The sequence below is a fragment of the Mirounga leonina genome, unplaced genomic scaffold (assembly GCF_011800145.1).
Source record: "Mirounga leonina isolate KUSES-001 unplaced genomic scaffold, KU_Mleo_1.0 Mir_55, whole genome shotgun sequence".
Classification (NCBI taxonomy): Eukaryota; Metazoa; Chordata; class Mammalia; order Carnivora; family Phocidae; genus Mirounga; species Mirounga leonina.
In genome coordinates, this window is record NW_023270816.1 from 8,018,410 (window position 1) to 8,038,400 (window position 19,991).

The 19,991-nt window shown below is 36.8% G+C and overlaps 1 protein-coding gene across 5 annotated transcripts in view; it reads right to left on the minus strand.

Moving 5' to 3' along the window:
- Window positions 1-19,991, minus strand: part of LOC118001954 (cAMP and cAMP-inhibited cGMP 3',5'-cyclic phosphodiesterase 10A) — a 292,816-nt gene that overhangs the window by 154,572 nt on the left and 118,253 nt on the right. For all 5 annotated transcript variants that reach the window (XM_034992152.1, XM_034992150.1, XM_034992148.1 and 2 more), the window contains one exon: window positions 19,517-19,645. In XM_034992152.1, coding sequence (XP_034848043.1) covers window positions 19,517-19,645 — 129 coding nt within the window. The remainder of the gene's footprint in view (window positions 1-19,516; window positions 19,646-19,991) is intronic.

The window sequence follows — 19,991 nt, forward strand, 5'->3', positions numbered from 1 at the left end:
TGTAGATTAAGTGAAGGGTGTGTGTGTGGAGAAACAGCAGTGTAGATGGAAAGGATGCTCATGAAAGCTTAGCCTCGAAGTTGGACGTACTGAACTGTAGCCCAAAGTTCTGCACCAATGCAGGATTTCAGTCATGGGATTAATATGGGAAAATAGTAAGGACAAATGCAGGTATTTACATTTTCAAGCACCCACTTTGACATCAATATAGAAGATAGATTTTAGAAGGTTTTTTTTTTTTAAAGACCCCATTTGCACCTTAGCCAGGCCTGCTCCTTAAACTGGGTTGACTAGTTATCCCTCCCCACCCCTCCTCCTCTGCTAAAGCCCCGTGCCACAACTGGAGCACATCTGCCACTGCACTTCTTCTTTTTTTTTTTTTTTTTAAAGATTTTATTTATTTATTTGAGAGAGAGAGAATGAGAGAGAGAGAACACATGAGAGGGGACAGGGTCAGAGGACGAAGCAGACTCCCTGCCAAGCAGGGAGCGCGATGCGGGACTCGATCCCGGGACCCCAGGATCATGACCCGAGCTGAAGGCAGTCGCTTAACCAACTGAGCCACCAGCGCCCTCTGCCACTACACTTCTTTACTGTTAGTTATCTTTGGGAAAACCCATCTGATAAAAGTAATGCAACAAAGACATTAAAATCCAGGAACAATAAAACCTCTAAGATGTATTGGCAGTTTGAAAAGTGACTGGCTGGATAGGAAAATGTCTTAAATCAATGGTGAGCTCCTTTTCCCTCAAATAGCTAAAACAAAAATACTTTTAAACATATATAAAGTCTTGGGGCGCCTGGGTGGCTCAGTTGGTTGAGCATCTGCCTTCAGCTTAGGTCATGATCTCAGGGGCCTGGGATCAAGCCCCACATCAGGCTCCCCGCTCAGCAGGAAGTCTGCTTCTCTTTCTCTCTCTGCACACCCCCCTCCCCGACTTGTGCACATGTGCTGTCTTTCTCAAATAAATTATTTAAAAATATTTTAAATAAATGAATGAATGAATGAATGAACGAATGAATGTAAATGCTATTCTGCATAAATATACTTGTGGAAATAATTTAGGGGAAAATATTTTACTATAAATCTTAGGGAAGAAGGATTTATGATAAATATAAACTATTAAAGTCACTTTTAAAATATTAAAATACATATATATATATAAAGCCTTCATTTTATTGCAAAATGAAAAAAAAAACTTTGATCACAGAAATACTTGTCATGAGAAAACTGGCTCTACTTTAGAGGCATCAAAATATTAATATCTTGGCATATTTGAAAAGTAGCCAGATGAAGGTATCTCTTTACATTTTTGTCTTGAAATGAGATCATGAAACAAGTGGCAGACTTTGTTGTCTTACCAATAACCATTTCTTCTTCCTCACCAAAAGGTGTCACAAGTTATTAAAATGTTTTTCGTCTGGTAGCCCTGTGCTCAGGGAAGGAGTAATTTTCCCACCCTAGTCAAGGGAATTTTAATTGTTAAGCCAATCATGAGAATTCTGTTTTCCTGGAAAGTGACAGACAGATGGTGCATATTAGGCAGGTGGAGTACATAAAGATGCTCTTCTTCCCACTTTCCACATCTGCAATTGTCTGCATGCGATGGAATGTCAGGAGCATTGTGAGTAAGTATACGTTGTAGGACAACATGTATAGGCCAGTTCTTCAGCCAGTCAAAGCAGCTACTTCCTTGATTCCAAAAGTTTTGTAAGGTCATACCATACAACCAAATGAAGAGTGTGGGCTCCATTCCTATGATGCTTAACCTACACGTTTCAAATAAAGAATCTGGGAGGCAGTAGGGAAACGACATCTTCCTTTCTACGTTCAAGCTGATACTAGGCCAGACCAGGCAAAAAGGGAGTAAAACTGTCACCATACCCTATTTTCCCCCAGATGACCTAACTAATCAAAGATGACATCACTCTTTCCTACTGAACACAGATACAGCCTCAGAGTCCTAACAGCCCTACTTCAGTTTCCTCACCTGTAAAATGGGGATGATAATGATATCCTTCTCCTAACACTGTTGTAAGGATTACCTGAATTAATACAAGCACTTAGAACAGCAGTTCTCAAATAAATATGTATTTGCTATTATATTTTGAAAATTTAAACTTTTTTTTTTTAAGTATTCTTTTTTTTTTTAAAGATTTTATTTATTTATTTGAGAGAGAGAATGAGATAGAGAGCATGAGAGGGGGGAGGGTCAGAGAGAGAGGCAGACTCCCTGCTGAGCAGGGAGCCCGACGTGGGACTCGATCCCGGGACTCCAGGATCACGACCTGAGCCGAAGGCAGTCGCTTAACCAACTGAGCCACCCAGGCGCCCCTGAAAATTTAAACTTTTATACAAATTTATAACTCTTTACTGAGATCTTTGTGGGTTTTTTCTTTAAATTATTTGAGTAGGTTAAATTGTTTTTTTTTTTAATCCACAGGCATAATAGGTCCTCTACCTGCTCTTTCCTGTTAAATTCTTGTTTTTTTTCCTCTTAATAGCATAAAAATAATTTTTAAAAAACTTTTTATAAAAAGTATGGTGGGGCGCCCGGGTGGCTCAGTTGGTTAAGCGACTGCCTTCGGCTCAGGTCATGATCCTGGAGTCCCAGGATCGAGTCCCACATCGGGCTCCCTGCTCAGCGGGGGGTCTGCTTCTCCCTCTGACACTTTTCCCTCTCGTGCTCTCTGTCTCTCATTCTCTCTCTCAAATAAATAAATAAAATCTTTTAAAAAAAAAAGTATGGTGAGTTTCTGCAATCTTATGGGCTTTGCTACATTCACTCATTATCCTTGCTATAAATGTTTACTAGTCAGGGATTAATTTCATTTCATAATGCTTTAGTTTTATTAGTAATCCTCAGTTTTACTGAAACTCTGCAAGCCCATATATAACTTAGGCGCATCCCTTCATTCAATAAATATTTAGAGCAAGAATCCTACCTAACAGGATACTGTTCTAGGCAATGGATTTGCAATTTTTTTTTAAACAGTTTTTTTTTTATTTATTTTTAGTTTTTGACAGAGAGAGAGAGACAGCGAGAGAGGGAACACAAACAGAGGGAGTGGGAGAGGGAGAAGCAGGCTTCCCTGCTGAGCAAGGAGCCCGATGCGGGGTTCGATCCCAGGACCCTGGGATCATGACCTGAGCCGAAGGCAGACGCTAAACGGCTGAGCCACCCAGGCGCCCCTGGATTTGCAATTCTTAAAGCAAAAATTAAATATATGCTACATGTTACATTTTAAAATGTGTATGGGGAACTATAATAAGTATTTTTAATATGGAAAAATATTAAAAAATATTTTGCATCAAAAATCACTTGCCTTTCTAACTTCCTCTTTAAAGCATCACACACAAACAGAGAAACTAAAGTTATGTATCTTAGAAATTGCCAATAACTTAATATGGTCTAAGTATCTTACATATTAGAATTTCATATAAAGAGTTAAAGAAGAAAGTTCTAACAGGACTTACTCTGGAACTTAATATTCTTAGCCCCACTGTAAAATGACGTACCAAAAGCTGAACAGGCACTACAGTATGACGATAGTCACAGGCCAAACTGAAATCTGAGTACCTCCACTGACATTTAAAGAATTATTAAGTCCATCTCCAATAATTCTCATACATATGTAACTATGAAAATAAATATGGTTATTTACATGTTTTAGATAAAATCTTTAAGTGAAAACATCATATAAATTCCAAAGTAAGGAGTTTTGACTATGATTGATCTAAGGACCCTTGACTTTTCAAACCCTTAGCCTGAGATCAATTTTTCAAACATCCCTAGAATTAATGGTTCCTTACTGATTATAAGCTTTTGGTGTTTACAATTAGTCAAAGATAAAGCATTCCTTTCATCATTTTTATCATTTCCTGTTCAATTGCTTTGGAAGTAAGTGTGAGAACTGTCCTTATTTTGCTGGGACTCTGTTCAACGTTCAGTGTTTTATGAGTCACTCTTGATAATGTTTCATGATTTACACAGATTAGAGGGATGAACGCTTTCCCTGCTCCTGAAGCTGAGCATGGAGCCTACTTAAAAAACAAAACAAACAAAACAAAAACAATAGAAAATGTAAAAGTTGTACAGGTTCTAGAAGTTTCCAACAAAACTTTATTCCTTAATGTTTCACAAACCTAGAGATACACTTTTTGCTTCAATTTCAAAAGATTGAGGCACTGCATTAAGATATCTGTAAGTGACTGATACTGACATGACAAACCACAAACAAGTGCACAATTGACCAGAGATTGAAACTTCACTGTATTGATTTGTTTCATACTGAACAAGACACTATAGATTGTGAAAATCCTTTGAAAATACATCTTATCAAGTTTCCTTCAAACCTTTACATAAGTTCACACTGCTCTTAAGATAAACTCCAAAGCCCTTACATACAACCTCAAAGGTCCTGCACAGCCTGTCTCTGCTCACGTCTGCATCCACCTCCTCCGCGATGCTACAACAGAGCTCTGCACCCATGCAGTGCTCCCAACTCACGCTCCCTCTTTTCTTAAACCAGCAAACTCACACTCTCCTGTCCCATAGAACCCTTTCCTTGTCCCAACAAAGTAAGGTCTTCTTGTTACATTAACCCATTAAAAAATGACCTTCCTTTTTAGCACTTTTTTCCTAACTTTTTCCAGTTTTCTTGAAATACAATTGACATACCACACTGTATAAGTTTAGGGTGTACAGCATAATTTGACAATATGTCAGAAAATGATACTATAAGTTAACATTCATCATCCATATAGATACAAAAAATATATCTTTTTTCTTGTGATGAGAACTTCTAGGAGCTACTCTCTTAACAACTTTCCTTTATATCCTACTTCAATGTTAACTACAGTCATCATGTTGTACATTATGTCCCTAGTACATACTTATCATACAACTGGAAGTTTGTCCCTTTTGTCCACCTTCCTCCAAATCGCTCTCAAACCAATCCCACCTCTGGTAACCAAAAATCTGATCCCTTTTGCTGGGCCATTTTTTTTTTTTAATTCCACAAAAAAGTGAGATCATGCAATATCTACCTTTTTCTGTCTGACAGCACTTAGCATAATGTCCTTAGGATCCATCCATCCATGTTGTCACAAGTGGCAGGATTTCCTCCCTTTTTATGGCTGAATAATATTCCCTTATATACATACATATACCAAACCTTCTTCATCTGTTCATGTGTTAATGGACACTCAGGTTCTATCCACATCTTGGCTGTTGTGAATTACGCTGCAGTGCAGATAAAGGTGCAGAGATTTCTTCAACACGGTGTTGTCCTTTCCCTCATCTATATTCTCAGCAGTGCAACTGCTAGATCACAGGGTAGCTCTATTTTTAAATTTTTGAGGAGCCTCCATACTCTCTTTCACAGTAGCTGCACCAGCTTGCATTCCCACCAACAGCACACAAGGGTTCCTTTTTCTCCACACCCTAGCCAACAAATTGTTATCTCATTTTTTTTTAAATTTAAGTATTTTAATTCCAGTATAGTAAACATACAGTGTTATATTAGTCTAAGTTGTACAAATAGTGATTCAACACTTTCATACATCACTGTGTGCCCATCTTGAAAAGTGCTCTCTTTCATCCCCATCACTTATTTCCCCCAACCTCACCCACCTCCCCTCTGGTAAACACCCATTTGTTCTCTTCAGTTCAGAGTTTCTTTTTTTCTTCCCTTTGTTTTGTTTCTTTTTTTTTTTTTTTAAAGATTTTATTTATTTATTTGAGACAGAGAGAATGAGAGACAGAGAGCATGAGAGGGAGGAGGGTCAGAGGGAGAAGCAGACTCCCTGCTGAGCAGGAAGCCCGATGCGGGACTCGATCCCGGGACTCCAGGAGCATGACCTGAGCCGAAGGCAGTCGCCCAACCAACTGAGCCACCCAGGCGCCCAGCCTTTGTTTTGTTTCTTAAATTCCACATATGAGTGAGATCATATGGTATTTGTCTTTCTCTGACTTATCTTGCTTAGTATATAAAATTCCATTATATATACGTACACACACCCCCCCACACACATCTTTATCCATTCATCTGTTGATGGACACTTGGGCTGTTTCCATAATTTGGCTAATGTTGATAATGCTGCTGTAAACATAGGGGCGCATGTATCCCTTTGAATTTTTTTGTATTCTTTGGGTAAATACTCAGTAGTGCAATTATTGGATCGTAGTATAGTTCTACTTTTAATTTTTTTTTTTTAAAGATTTTATTTATTTATTTGACAGAGAGATAGAGAGCACAAGTAGGCAGAGAGGCAGGCAGAGGGAGAGGGAGAAGCAGGCTCTCCGCCGAACAGGGAGCCCGATGCAGGGCTCGATCCCAGGACCCTGGGATCATGACCTGAGCCGAAGGCAGCCGTTTAACCGACTGAGCCACCCAGGCGCCCCCTACTTTTAATTTTTTGATGAACCTCCATACTGTTTTCCACAGTGGCTGCACCAGTTTGCATTCTCACCAACAGCACAAAACGGTTCCTCTTTCTCCACATCTTTGCCAACACTTGTTTGTTTTTGATTTTAGCCATTCTGACAGGTGTGAGGTAACATCTCATTGTAGTTTTGATTTGTATTTCCCTGATGATCAGTGGTGTTCAACATCTTTTCAAGGGTCTGTTGGCCATCTGTAGGTCTTCTTTGGGAAAATGTCTGTTCATGTCTTCTGCCCATTTTTAAATTGGATTATTTGTTTCAGAAGTGTTGAGTTCTAGAAGTTTTTTTTTTATATATGTATATTTTGGATACTATCCCTTTATCGGATATGTCATTTGCAAATATCTTCTCCCATTCAAGTAGGTTGCCTTTTATTTTGTTGATTATTTCCTTTGCTGTGCAGAAGCTTTTTATTTTGATGTAGTGCCAACAGCTTATTTTTGCTTTATTTCCCTTGCCTCAGGAGACATATCTAGAAAAATGTTGCTACAGCCGATGTCAGACCTTATTGCCTATGTTCTCTTCTAGGATTTTTATGGTTTCTGGTCTCACATTTAGGTCTTTAATGCATTTTGAGTTTAGTCTTTGTGTATGGTGTAAAAAAGAGATCCAGTCTTCCCAACACCATTTGTTAAGTGACTGCCCTTTTCCCATTGGCTATTGTTTCCTGCTTTGTCAAAGATTAATTGGCCATACAGTTGTGGGTTCATTTCTGGGCTCTATTCTGTTCTATTGATCTATGAGTCTATTTTTGTGCCAGTGCCATACTGTTTAGATTACTACAGCTTTGTAATAGAACTTGAAGTCTGGAATTGCAATACCTCTGGCTTTGCTTTTCTTTTTCAAGATTGTTTTGGCAACATGGGCATTTTTGTGGTTCCATATAAATTTTAAGTTATTTTTGTTCTAGTATTTTCTGTGGAAATACTATTGGTATTTTGGTAGGGATTGCATTAAATCTGTAGATTGCATTTAACATTATTTTAACAATATTTGTTCTTCCAATCCATGAACACAGAATGTCTTTCCATTTCTTTGTGTCCTCTTCAATTTCTTTCATCAATGTTTTAGTTTTAGGGTTAAGGTCTTCCACTTTTTTGGTTAGGTTTATTCCTAGGTGTCTTTATTATTTTTGGTGCAATTGTAAATGGGATTGTTTTCTTAATCTCCTTTTCTGCTGCTTCATTATTAGTATATAGAAATGCAACAGATTTCTGCACATTGATTTTGTATCTTGCACTTTATTGAATTCCTTTATCAGTTCTAGTTTTTTGGTGGTATCTTTCATGTCATCGGTAAACAGTAAAAGTTTTACTTCCTCCTTACCAATTTGGATGCCTTTTATTTCTTTTTGTTGTCTCATTGCTGTGGCTAGGGCTTCCAGTATTATGTGGAATAAAAGTGGTGAGAGTGGACATACCTGTCTTGTTCCTGAACAGAGGGAAAGCTCTCAGTTTTTCACCACTGAGTATGAAGTCAAGCTGTGGGTTTTTTATATGTGGCCTGTATTATGTTGTGGCATATTCCCTCTAAACCTACTCTGTTGAGGGTTTTTATCATGAATGGATGTTGTACTGTGTCAAATGCTTTTTCTGCATCTATTGAAATGTTCATGGTTTTTTTTGTCCTTTCTCTTATTGATGTGATATATGATGTTGTTTGATTTGTCAATATTGAACCACCCTTGCATCCTGGCAATAAATCCCACTTGATCGTGGTGAATGATATTTTTAATGTATTGTTGGATTCAGTTTGCTAATATTTTGTTGGGGACTTTTGCATCTATGCTCATCAGAAATATTGGCTTTTAGTGCTTTTTCACGTTGTCTTTTTCTGGTTTTGGTATCAGGGTAATGCAGGCCTCACAGAATGAATTTGGAAGTTTTTCCTCCTCTTCCATTTTTTGGAATAGTTTGAGAAGAATAGATATTACTCTTCTTTACATGTTTGGTAGAATTTACCATTTGGTCCTGAACTTTTGTTTGTTGGCAGTTTTTTGTCTACTGATTCAGTTTCATTGCTGGTCATTGGTCTGCTCAAATTTTCTATTTCTTCCTGATTCAATTTTGGAAGGTTATAGGTTTCTAGAAATTTATCCACTTCTTCTAGGTTGTCCAATTTTTTGCATATAATTTTTCATAATATCCTCCTATAGTCCTTTGTATTTCTGTGGTGTCAGTTATTTCTCCTTTTTCATCTCTGGTTTTGTTTTTTTGAGCCCTCTTTTTTCTTCGATGAGTAGCTAAAGGTTTATCAATTTTGTTGATCTTTTCAAAGAACCAGCTCCTGGTTTCACTGATCTGTTCTACTGGCTTTTTTTAGTTTCTGTTTTATTTCTGCTCTAATCTTTATTATTCCCTTCCTTCTAATAGGTTTGGGGGTTTGTTTGTTCTTTTTCTAGCTCCTTTAAGTCTGAGGTTGTTTGAAATTTTTGCTTCTTGAGGTAGGGCTATACTGCTATAAACTTCCTTCTTAGACCTGCTTTTGTTGCATCCCAAAGATTTTGTTGCATCCTTCTCTCTTGTCTTTTTGATGCTAGCCATTCTAATAGGCAAGATCTGATACCTTAATGTCATTTTGACTTTCATTTCCCTAATTGGTGATGTTGAGTATCTTTTCATGTACCTGTTGGCCATTCCTATATATTCATTGGAAAAATGTCTACTTAGGTCTATTTTTCATTGAATTATTGTTTAATGTTCCTGTTTTAGGTTTTGGTTTTCTGTTTTTTTTTTTTTTTCTATTGAGTTATATGAATTCCTTATATATTTTGGATATTAATCCCATATCAGATAGATGGTTTTCCTATTCCATAGGTTGTCTTTTCACTGTAGATTTTTTTCTTTTGATGTGCAAAAGCTTTTTTAGCTTAATGTAGTCCCACTTATTTATGTTTGCTTCCATTGCTGTGCTTTAGGTGTCCCACCCAATAAATTGTTGCCAAGACCCATGTCAAGGAGTTTTTAACCAATGTTTTCTTCTAGAAGTATTATGGTTTCAGGTCTTACATTTTAATCTTTGATTCATTTTGAGTTAATTTTTGTGAATCATGTAAGACAGAGGTGGAATTTCATTCCTTTACATGTCAATGTCCAATTTTCTCAGCACCATTTAATGAAAAGACTGTCTTTTCTGCATTGAGTATAACTGACTCCAATGTCAAATATCAGTTGACCCTATATGCTTATTTATTTCTGGGCTCTCAGTTCTGTTCCTTTGGCCTATTTGTCTGTTTTTATGCCAGTATCATACTGCTTTGATTAACGGATCCTGAAATCAGAAAATGTGATTCCTCCTGCTCTGGTCTTCTTTCTCAGAATTGCTTTGGCTATTCATAGTCTTTTGTGGTTCTATATAAATTTTAGGATTGTTTTTTCTACTTCTGTGAAAACATGCCATTGGAATCTTCATAGGAATTGCACTGAATCTATAGATGGCTTTTGGTAGTACTGACTTTTTTTTAATTTATTTTTTTTATTATGTTATGTTAATCACCATACTTTACATCATTAGCTTTTGATGTAGTATTCCATGATGCATTGTTTGCATATAACACCCAGTGCTCCATTTAGTACGTGCCCTCTTTAATACCCATCATCAGTCTAACCCATCCACCCACCCCCCTCCTCTCTAGAACCCTCAGTTTGTTTTTCAGAGTCCATCGTCTCTCATGGTTCATCTCCCCCTCCGATTTCCCCTGCTTCATTCTTCCCCTCTTGCTATCTTCTTCTTCTTTTTTTTTTTTTTTTTTAACATATAATGTATTATTTGTTTCAGAGGTACAGGTCTGTGATTCAACAGTCTTGCACAATTCACATCGCTCACCATAGTACATACCCTCCCCAATGTCTATCACCCAGCCATCCCATCCCTCCCACCCCCCACCACTTCAGCAACCCTCAGTTTGTTTCCTGAGATTAAGAATTCCTCATATCAGTGAGGTCATATGATATATGTCTTTCTCTGATGGTAGTATTGACATTTTAGCAATATTAATTCTTCCAACCTGTGAATACAGGATACCTCTCCATTTACTTGTGCTTTCCTCAATTTCTTTCATCAAAGTCCTGTAGTTTTCATACTAGCGATCTTTCACCTCAAGTAAATGTACTCCTAAGTATTGTATTCCCAATGTATTCCTAATTTTATTGTTTTTGATACTACTGTAAATGAAACCACTTTATTTCTTTTTCAGATAATTTATTCTTTGTGTACAGAAACAGTACTGATTTTTGTATGTTAATTTTGTATCCTGCAACTATACTGACTTCATTGATAAGATCTAACAATTTTTTGGTGGAGGTCTTTAGGATCTTCTGTATGTAAAATCCTGTCATCTGCAAATAGAGACATTTTACTTCTTTGTTTCCAATTCTGATGCCTTTTATTTCTTTTTCTTGCCTGACTGCTCAGGCTAGGACTTTCAGTACCATGTCAAATAGGAGTGGCAAGAGTGGGCACCCTTGTCTTGTTCCTGATCTTAGAGGAAATATTTTCAACCTTAGCATATTATATAATTTATTTAGGGTGGGGAGACTGGGTAAAACTGGTCAAAAGTTACAAACTTCAAATTATAAGACAAATAAGTACTGAGGATATAATGTACAACATGGTGACTACAGTTAACATTGCTGTATAGAATAATTGAAAGTCACTAAGAGAATAAACCTTAAAATTTCTTACTCTTTTTTGCCCCCTTTAGAAACAGTAAGTTCATGGGGCGCCTGGGTGGCTCAGTCGTTAAGCGTCTGCCTTCGGCTCAGGTCATGATCCCAGGGTCCTGGGATCGAGCCCCGCATCGGGCTCCCTGCTCAGAGGGGAGTCTGCTTCTCATTCTGACCCTCCCCCCTCTTGTGCTTTCTCTTATTTTCTCTCTCTCTTAAATAAATAAATAAAATCTTAAAAAGAAAAAAAGGTACTGAGGGGTGCCTGGGTGGCTCAGTTGTCAAGCATCTGCCTTCGGCTCAGGTCATGGTCCCAGGGTCCTGGGATCGAGCCCCACATCGGGCTCCCTGCTCAGCGGGGGGCTTGCTTCTCCCTCTCCCACCCCCCCTGCTTGTGTTCCCTCTCTCGCTCTGTCTCTCTCTGTCAAATAAATAAATAAATAAATAAAATCTTAAAAAAAAAAAAGAAACAGTAAGTTCCATTACAACTGAATTCATGTCCAATACTTAACAAATGCTAAGCACATAGTAGATAGTTGGCAAATTTTAGTAAAAGGAATTAATTTTAAACCTAAAATGATGACTCTGGGACAGAAATTGAGCTGTGTATTTTTCTAGACCGCATTTCAGCGGTAACAATCTATGTAACAATCTAAATGATTGTTACTATGTAACAATGTTCCTATGTAACAATCTAAATGACTAATGATAACATATTATGAGGGGAGAAGCAAAATGCAGAAAAAAGCCAGTAAGGGATTAGTGAATATACATTGTTTATTATCCCTTGCAATGGAAAAGCAGCCAAACAAGCAGAGGATAATGGTTTAAACTACATTAGAATTATTGAAACCTGGGGAAAACTTTCCCTACAAGAAAAACTCCAGAAGTTTCTATTTTTTTTATTAAAAAGCAACATATATAAGAATATAAACTTCCCGGGCGCCTGGGTAGCTCAGTTGGTTAAGCGACTGCCTTCGGCTCAGGTGATGATCCTGGAGTCCTGGGATCGAGTCCCGCATCAGGCTCCCTGCTCAGCAGGGAGTCTGCTTCTCCCTCTGACCCTCCTCCCTCTCATGCTCTATCTCATTCTCTCTCTCTCAAATAAATAAATAAAATCTTTAAAAAAAAAAAAAAAGAATATAAACTTCCCTGTAAATCCCCCAAATCCAGAAACAACCACAATGATACATATTTTACTAGCTCTTTGTCTACACAATTATATATGATTATTATCTTGTAAAAGATTGTAATATATCCTGTTCTGCAACTCACCATACTTTAATGAAGCTATCAATTAAAACACCTATTTTGGATGGATAGAGTTCCAAACTCTAGTCTCCCCCCCCCAACACTTTTCCTATTACAGTCAATGCAGAACATGAATAACCAGTTAAAATGAGAGTAGAAAGAAAAAATTTTAACACTATCTTCTTCCATTCTTAAAATAAGAAAAATATTTTCAAGATATGAAATCCATAGCAAAACTATTCCCCAATATATCAAAATTGCCAGTACAACAAAAGCAAAAAAACAAACAAAAGTCCGAAAACTTTAAAAAAGGTGGGGGAGTGTTACCGAGCATATTCATCTTAACCAACCGCTGCTTGCGTTGACCTGTTGGGTTCACCCCTTGCTTTCAACCACCCTGCCTTCTATCAAATTGCTTCTACGCAGAATTTCCCATACCAAACCCTCCCTCCTCTCCAGGCTAACCTAGAAGTAAATCACAGCAAGCCCTGCAGCCCTGCTTTTGATCCTACTGCTCCCCCAGCCAACCCAGGACCTCATTTGCTCTTCCATAGGCCTCCAATGCCCAGGACAGTGGTTCTCAAAGGTGAGTTTGCACTAGAATTACCTGGAAGGGCTTGTCAAAACACAGACTATAGGCCCCACTGTAGGAGTTTCTGATTCCAGGGGTCTTAAGTAAGATAAGGCCAATGGCATTTCTAACTAGTTCCCAAGTGATGTCCATGTTTGTGTGGGGAATCACACTTTGAGAATCAGCGGCCCGGATGAAGAACCAATTCCTACAAAAAGCTGTCTCAATTTTCATACCTCTTGGTGTCCTCAGTTCTCCCAGCATTGTCTTGAAAACCCACACCACACCACTCAACACTGGATTACACAGCCTTGGTTGCTGTATTCTCACAGGTTCTCACCTTCTTTCCACACCAGAAGATTATAAATCCTTCAAGGGCAGTAAACACAAGAAATATGGCTCCTGTGACTCACAGGGAACCAGGACACAGCAAATAGACAGACATATGTGCTTAATACAGAGGGCCCATCTGACTGGCTAAAAACAATGTGAATCTTAAAATCTCAAGCAAATTTAATTCTACTAAAAATTTCTGTTTGCTATATTATGGTAGATGTTTTCAAATATACCAGCAACAAATCCTGAAATAACCTTATTCTGTGATTATGTGTTTATTATTTGTCTTCTCCTATCAGAAAGTGACCTTCAAGGGAACAAGTTTATATTCCTTGTTCTCCAATTATATTTCCATAGTAGGGACTCAAGAAATATTTGTTAGTCAGCATACTGAATGACTAGCTAGAGAAATGAGTACTATTTGCTCATATTCTAGCTACAACCTGGCCACTCAAATGTCTGTTTCTAGAAATTATTATTCAATCTTTAATCAATCTGGATCATTGTTAAACCTTCAGAAGCTTTCAAGGAGTAGATTGAAAAAAAAACAGAAATGGTTATACCACTCATCTCACAAGTTTTCATTTTAGTTTTCAAATCTGTGTTAAGTGAAACAAAATTTTAAATGCTGAAAGGAATTCTATTAAATAGATTCAATGATTTTATTTAATTTTTTTTTAAGATTTTATTTATTTATTTGACAGAGAGAGAGCTGGAGAGCACAAGCAGTGGGAGTGGCAGAGGGAGAGGGAGAAGCAGGCTTCCTGCTGAGCAGGGAGCCTGACGTGGGGCTCGATCCCAGGACCTGGGATCCCAGGATCATGACCTGAGCCGAAGGCAGACGCTTAATGACTGAGCCACCCAGGTGCCCCTAAATAGACTCAATGATTTTAAATTAAGCATCTTTTTCTACTACATGTGCAATTAGAAAATACAACTTGTATAAAAAGAAACACCAATGAAAACAAAGTATTTTCAAAAATCCATTAGCTCCTAATATTTTCATTCATTAAAATCACTTATAAACAAAACTTTAACTTAGGAAATGTAGTAATGACGTTGAATGTACAAATAATAGCTACCACTGATAGGAACTTTATAGACACTAGAAAAACTGCTTCAGAAATCAATCTAGCTTATAACAAAGCTATTAAAATTGTTTGAATTAGTTTCATAATTACTAACAATATTTGTGATGATCTGAATTAATCTTTAGTTATCAAAATCCCAATCAACTTGATAAGATTGCTACAGAGCCCAAACACTCTCAAAAAAGAATATATTAAGATACATCTTTGCAATAATATGAACAATTATCAGAATTAATGGAATACATCAAGTAATTCTTTGCAAATAAACTTTATTCCCCTTCCAGTTACCAGATTGTGAATTATATTTATTTATAATTCAAACAAGGCATTCAACCCATTTTATTTCCATTCCAAAAAGAAAGAAAAGAAAGATATGAAATTTCTATGTGAAAATGTAATTTCCATATTTGAGATGAAGCAATTTCAAGGAAAAGAAAGTGCCCAAAATGAAGTTCCAAGTAAGCCATTTCAATGATTTTTTTCCTTATTCATGATATATATTAACAGTTAACACATAATTTTTATTGTCCTACTTACTAAAATCTTCTAACACTGCATGCTTTGGAAAAGTAATTTGTGCCCCATTATTTAAAATCCCACCACATTATAAATACGAGCACAGAAAACATCTGTTATATACTAAGCAGACAAATGCTATTTAATCTTCATTTCAGGCTGCATATAGTAGGTTTAGGGGGCATGATTTAAATCTCACTAATTTTAGGTATGAAATATTTAGTAGTTTTATTTGAATGAAAATTATTCCGTCTCTATAATCATGGAGAGGTGAAAAATACATAGTAACTATATTCTTTGAGTAAAAAAAGAAAACATTCATGTATTTGTTGAAAATATTTAAGGCAGTTGACAGTACCCATATTTTCATTATTATTGGGCATTTATAGGTACACTGATAGTGATAGGGTCTGCTATTTAATAGTTTAGATATATAAACACAATAATAACAGAAATCATTAGACATAAAAGATGACACTGCTACTCATAATTCTTAAATGATCTGGGTTCAATCAATCACTCTCTTGAATGCCAAACAGCTTCCCTTTAGAATATGAGTATCACAGTTACATTTTGGGGATTGTAAACAAAATCCATGTATTTAAATATTATTCTAATACCAGAAGATGCCAAATATAGTATACCGACTTCCAACATTCTCACTTCTTCACACACCCCTTCTGATATCACCAGCATTGTCCACTAACAGTTTTTTACATTAGAAGCCAAAAGGGGACATTGCTGATGGTCAAGGTAATTCATGATCCTCCCTGAACATAACTGAAATACTGAAATGGCATTAGGGATGTAAAACTGTATTCCATCTTAAGATGTTGTCACAAGATTCACCATCTCCTAATGTTTATTGATTAATTTTATATTTACACCTTGATACTTGTGTAGACGTTAAATAGTTTAGTAATCGGAGGCCTGATGCATGCCAGCTGGGCCTGTCAAATGTAGAATTCAGGATCAGAGGCCCACCTTCAAAAGGCAATCTGCCTCACAACTACAGATAGAACTTTATGCATTTAAAATGCAAGTGCTATAAAAGCAATAAAATTAAACCGAAAACAGTAACAGTAAAGACTTCGGAAATTTAAATCTCTGAAGACATGTGGTGGTTCACCCTTTCCCAACCCCCTTTCTCTGTCAACACAAAGCAGAGTGATCCACTGTGATGTGGACCCCCCCACAGCCCACTCCGGCTCAGAGACTCCAGCCTGGTCTATGCTCGACCTCACTGTCAGACTAACCAGAAGGACTACTCTCTTCCTCTATTTGTTTGACTGCAAGCTCCTCAGAAACATAACCATCGAGTACCTCAACCGTGCTTCACACATAGTTTGCTGAAAACATGAAAGACAATGTACCTTGAGGGATTTAAAACTACGTATTACATAACCCCTTCCCTCAAGAAGCTTTTAAACGAGTAGTGGGGAGATAAGAAGAGCATACAAGTAGTTCCAGTATCAGGCACAATATGAAAACCAAGTGAAGAACAGAGGTTCACCTGGAGGCTGACAATCTAACTTAGTTAGATAGATTCCATCTATTTATTCGTTCATTCAGAAATGTTTAGCGAACCCCTCCACCATGCATCAGGTGTGTTGTTGGTAAGGGACACAAACATAACCATGACTCCCACAGTCTACGCCCTCCAGTCACTGTCAGCTCAGAGTCACTGTCTGGGGACTGTCAAGAACCAGATGCTGGACCTCCAGAGATCCTTTAGCTCCCCTCAGTGCAATTTCAAAATCTACCAAATGACCAGACTGCCTTATCTTCACTTGTTGTAATCAGACGTAAAGGGTTGATATACGTGAAATTCCTTGGAAATGACAACTGCTCTATGGTCACCCAATACTGATGCATTGTAAATACTGCCACAGTCCAACTAAAACATGCCACGCATTCTCCACTTCTTCAGCATTTTGGCTCTGTGCACTAAGTGAGTAGGTGCTCAATAAAATACTAAATGAATGAAGAAAAACTAGCTTTTTTAACAGTATGACGTCATCATTAAAAAAACACAAGCAGTGTGAAAGTTGGCCATTTTAAAAGCAAACATAATTTTTAATGCAAATAATCATCCCATTATTCATTTGTTTAATAAATCTGAATTCTCAAACATGATCTTTCTCTAAACAGAATATACCATTACACAATTTCCCCCACAGTGTAGATCATTTCCACATGAGGCTGGCTTATCAGTGGTTAAAAAAGAAATAAAATAAATGTTTAGTGAGTACTTATACTGTATAAAGCATTGTGCAAGTTATTTACTCCAGCACAGTTTTCCTTGGTTCATTTTCTTTTACTAAACTGACACAAAATGAAATAATCTGGATAGGCCTGTCCCACTCATTTTCAACAAACTATTCTCCCAGAACTTCTAGCTGTCACACTTTGTTCCTGGGTCCGCCATGGAAACGGAAACACTCCCTAAAAACCCTGTCCACAAAGATGTCCTTCCTCAAAACATTTTCAATGGAGCAATTTGGAAGGAGAATAAGGCCTAGTTGAGGAAAACACAATTTTTAAAAAAATAATGAGGAGGGAGCAAGGGAAAAGAAACAAAATGCTTCAACTGACCACTACCTTAATCCATAATTACATAAATGAAATAAAGATATTTAGCTGGCTTTCTGTATTTCAAAGAAAACTGGGCGATGCCATTCACACAAGATTCGTGCTACACCTCGTTCCTACACCCTCTGCAAGGGCTGCGCTACAGAATCTCACTGAACATAAAGTGGATGTCTTGAGATACATTCTCGTGATAAACTCCCTGGGAAGAAGGGGTGACAGGGTCCCACCAGGCTGCAGTGGTAGAATGAAAGACTCCGGTTTGCACTTGCACTGCAAACCGTCTGCATCCTTGTGCTGTGTGTGTCCCCACCACCAGCTTGGAAGCCCCAAGTCACACCTCATGCAAACTCTTTTTGTTCCTGATCCCTGCAACCATCTGTAGCCCTCTGCAGGGCCACCAGCCAGATCATCTCCGTCCAACCACAAGTTTTTCTTCAGGTATAACTGAGCATTGCTTCAGTTACACTCAGCTATTCTTAATAATCATTTAACTCTTGAGTATATGTACTCAACAGTTTAAGGTATTATTTGATTAACTAATACAGAAAACAGATTTGAAAGATAAGGAATGACACATTCAAATATTTATAAAAATCTAAGAGTTAACTATCATTGTAACATTAAAAGAGTATGCAAATTTTTTCATTTTCTAGGACCTATCCTCAGTTTCCTATCTCACAAATATCCTTTATTCTTACACTATATCATGATCCATCATTACATAGCAAGTTGAAATCTGCATCTTTATATGATGTGCCTAAAGCACAATGCAGTCATACTTTTGAAAGTGCCAAACATCTCAATTGTTTTCAAATGTTTGAGGTTTGTAATAACTGAGATATGCCATTTCAAGCTTTGTTTTTAATATTAAATGTTATGGTTGTTTTGAAAAGAATACATTTCTCTGACGTATTTATATTTCTCTCTCCCTCTCCCTTACCCCTCCCTCTCAATCCATAAACACACACACACATACTCATGCACATGTACTTTACTTTAAGTGGGCGCATGGAGCCCAATGAGGGGCTCAAATGCACGACCTTGAGATCAAGACCTGAGCTGAGATCAAGAGTCAGATGTTTAACCAACTGAGCCACCCAGGCGCCCACATATGTACTCTAAAATCTAATTTGTGCCTTGATGCCAAAAGCTCTCTTCTGGAAATATTTATCTCTTTAATATAAAAATTATGTCAGAAAATTACAGAAACTTTGAAAGCGGAGGAAAATCAGCTCCAAGCAGCATACTAGTACCACAGTTCTAACAGCATAACATTTTATAGTGATCATTTTTAAACTACCGGCATTTTTAAGCTTTATAGCATTTTGTTACACTAAATAAATTTCCAGAAAAATAGCATGTATTTTTGTTTTTAACATAAAAGTTCTTCATATAGTTAAAATCATGTAACATAATTTTCTACTATAAGAAGAATATTCATAGAAATAAGAAGTCCTATTTAGCCAAATATAGATTCATTTAAAATTAAAACCATACTAAAATATTCAAATCCAATCAAATCCAATACATTTATACATATTCAACATGGAGGGAAATTTATTTCACTTCACATCCCCTTCGAGCCCACATTTCTTTTTTTTGTAAATATAACAGCATCTTAAGTTCATGAGTGTGAACAAAACATCTAATGCAAAGTCAAGAGTTCTTTACCTACTGTGTCCATAGAAAAATTGTTTTAAAGACTTCTTTTTGTAAAAGGTAATAATATAAATATATTTTTGAAATATAAAGAACATTGTGCAATCATTAATAACAATCATTAAATAAAATCAAGTCTAATATTGACTTCTGCATTTTTCAATATGGTCATGTCTAAATAAATTTTCAAAAGTTCTTTGCAAGTTTTTTTGAGTCAAGGACCTTATTTATTTCCCCTCATTCTAACTTATTTTATCTTTTTAAACAGAACAAAACTTTTACAGAATTAAAATGCCAATTTTGTCTACTTTATATGTTACTTTCCAGCAGTTTTCTTGTCACTGTAAACTAGAAAATAATCCACACTCAATCTGAATAAGATCTTACCTTCTGGTTTGTTGTTTTTCCTCTTCAGCCATTTTTCTACAGTCTCTGCACTAACACTTTCAGATACAAATTCGTCTAACACCTGGGGATGAAGAGAAAGATATGCCTTCACTTTTTCATCTGTCAAACCTGTAAAAGAATTAGAAAGAATAAAATTAACCTAGATGACACCTTCATAAGCATCAAAAATATAGAAAAATGACACATTATGCTAAGATTGATTTAAGACGGAAAACGAATGTAAAGATATATACACATACAATGGAATATTATTCATCCATGAATAAGACTTAAGTTCAGATACATGTTACAACATGGAGGAACCTTGAAAACAATATGGTAAGTTAAAAAAAGCCAGACACAAGGGATGATTATTGTATGATTCCATTTACATGAAATATCTAGAATAGGCAACTTCATAGAGACAGAGCAGATTAGCAGTTACAGTGAGCTGAGGGAGGGAAGCATGGGAATT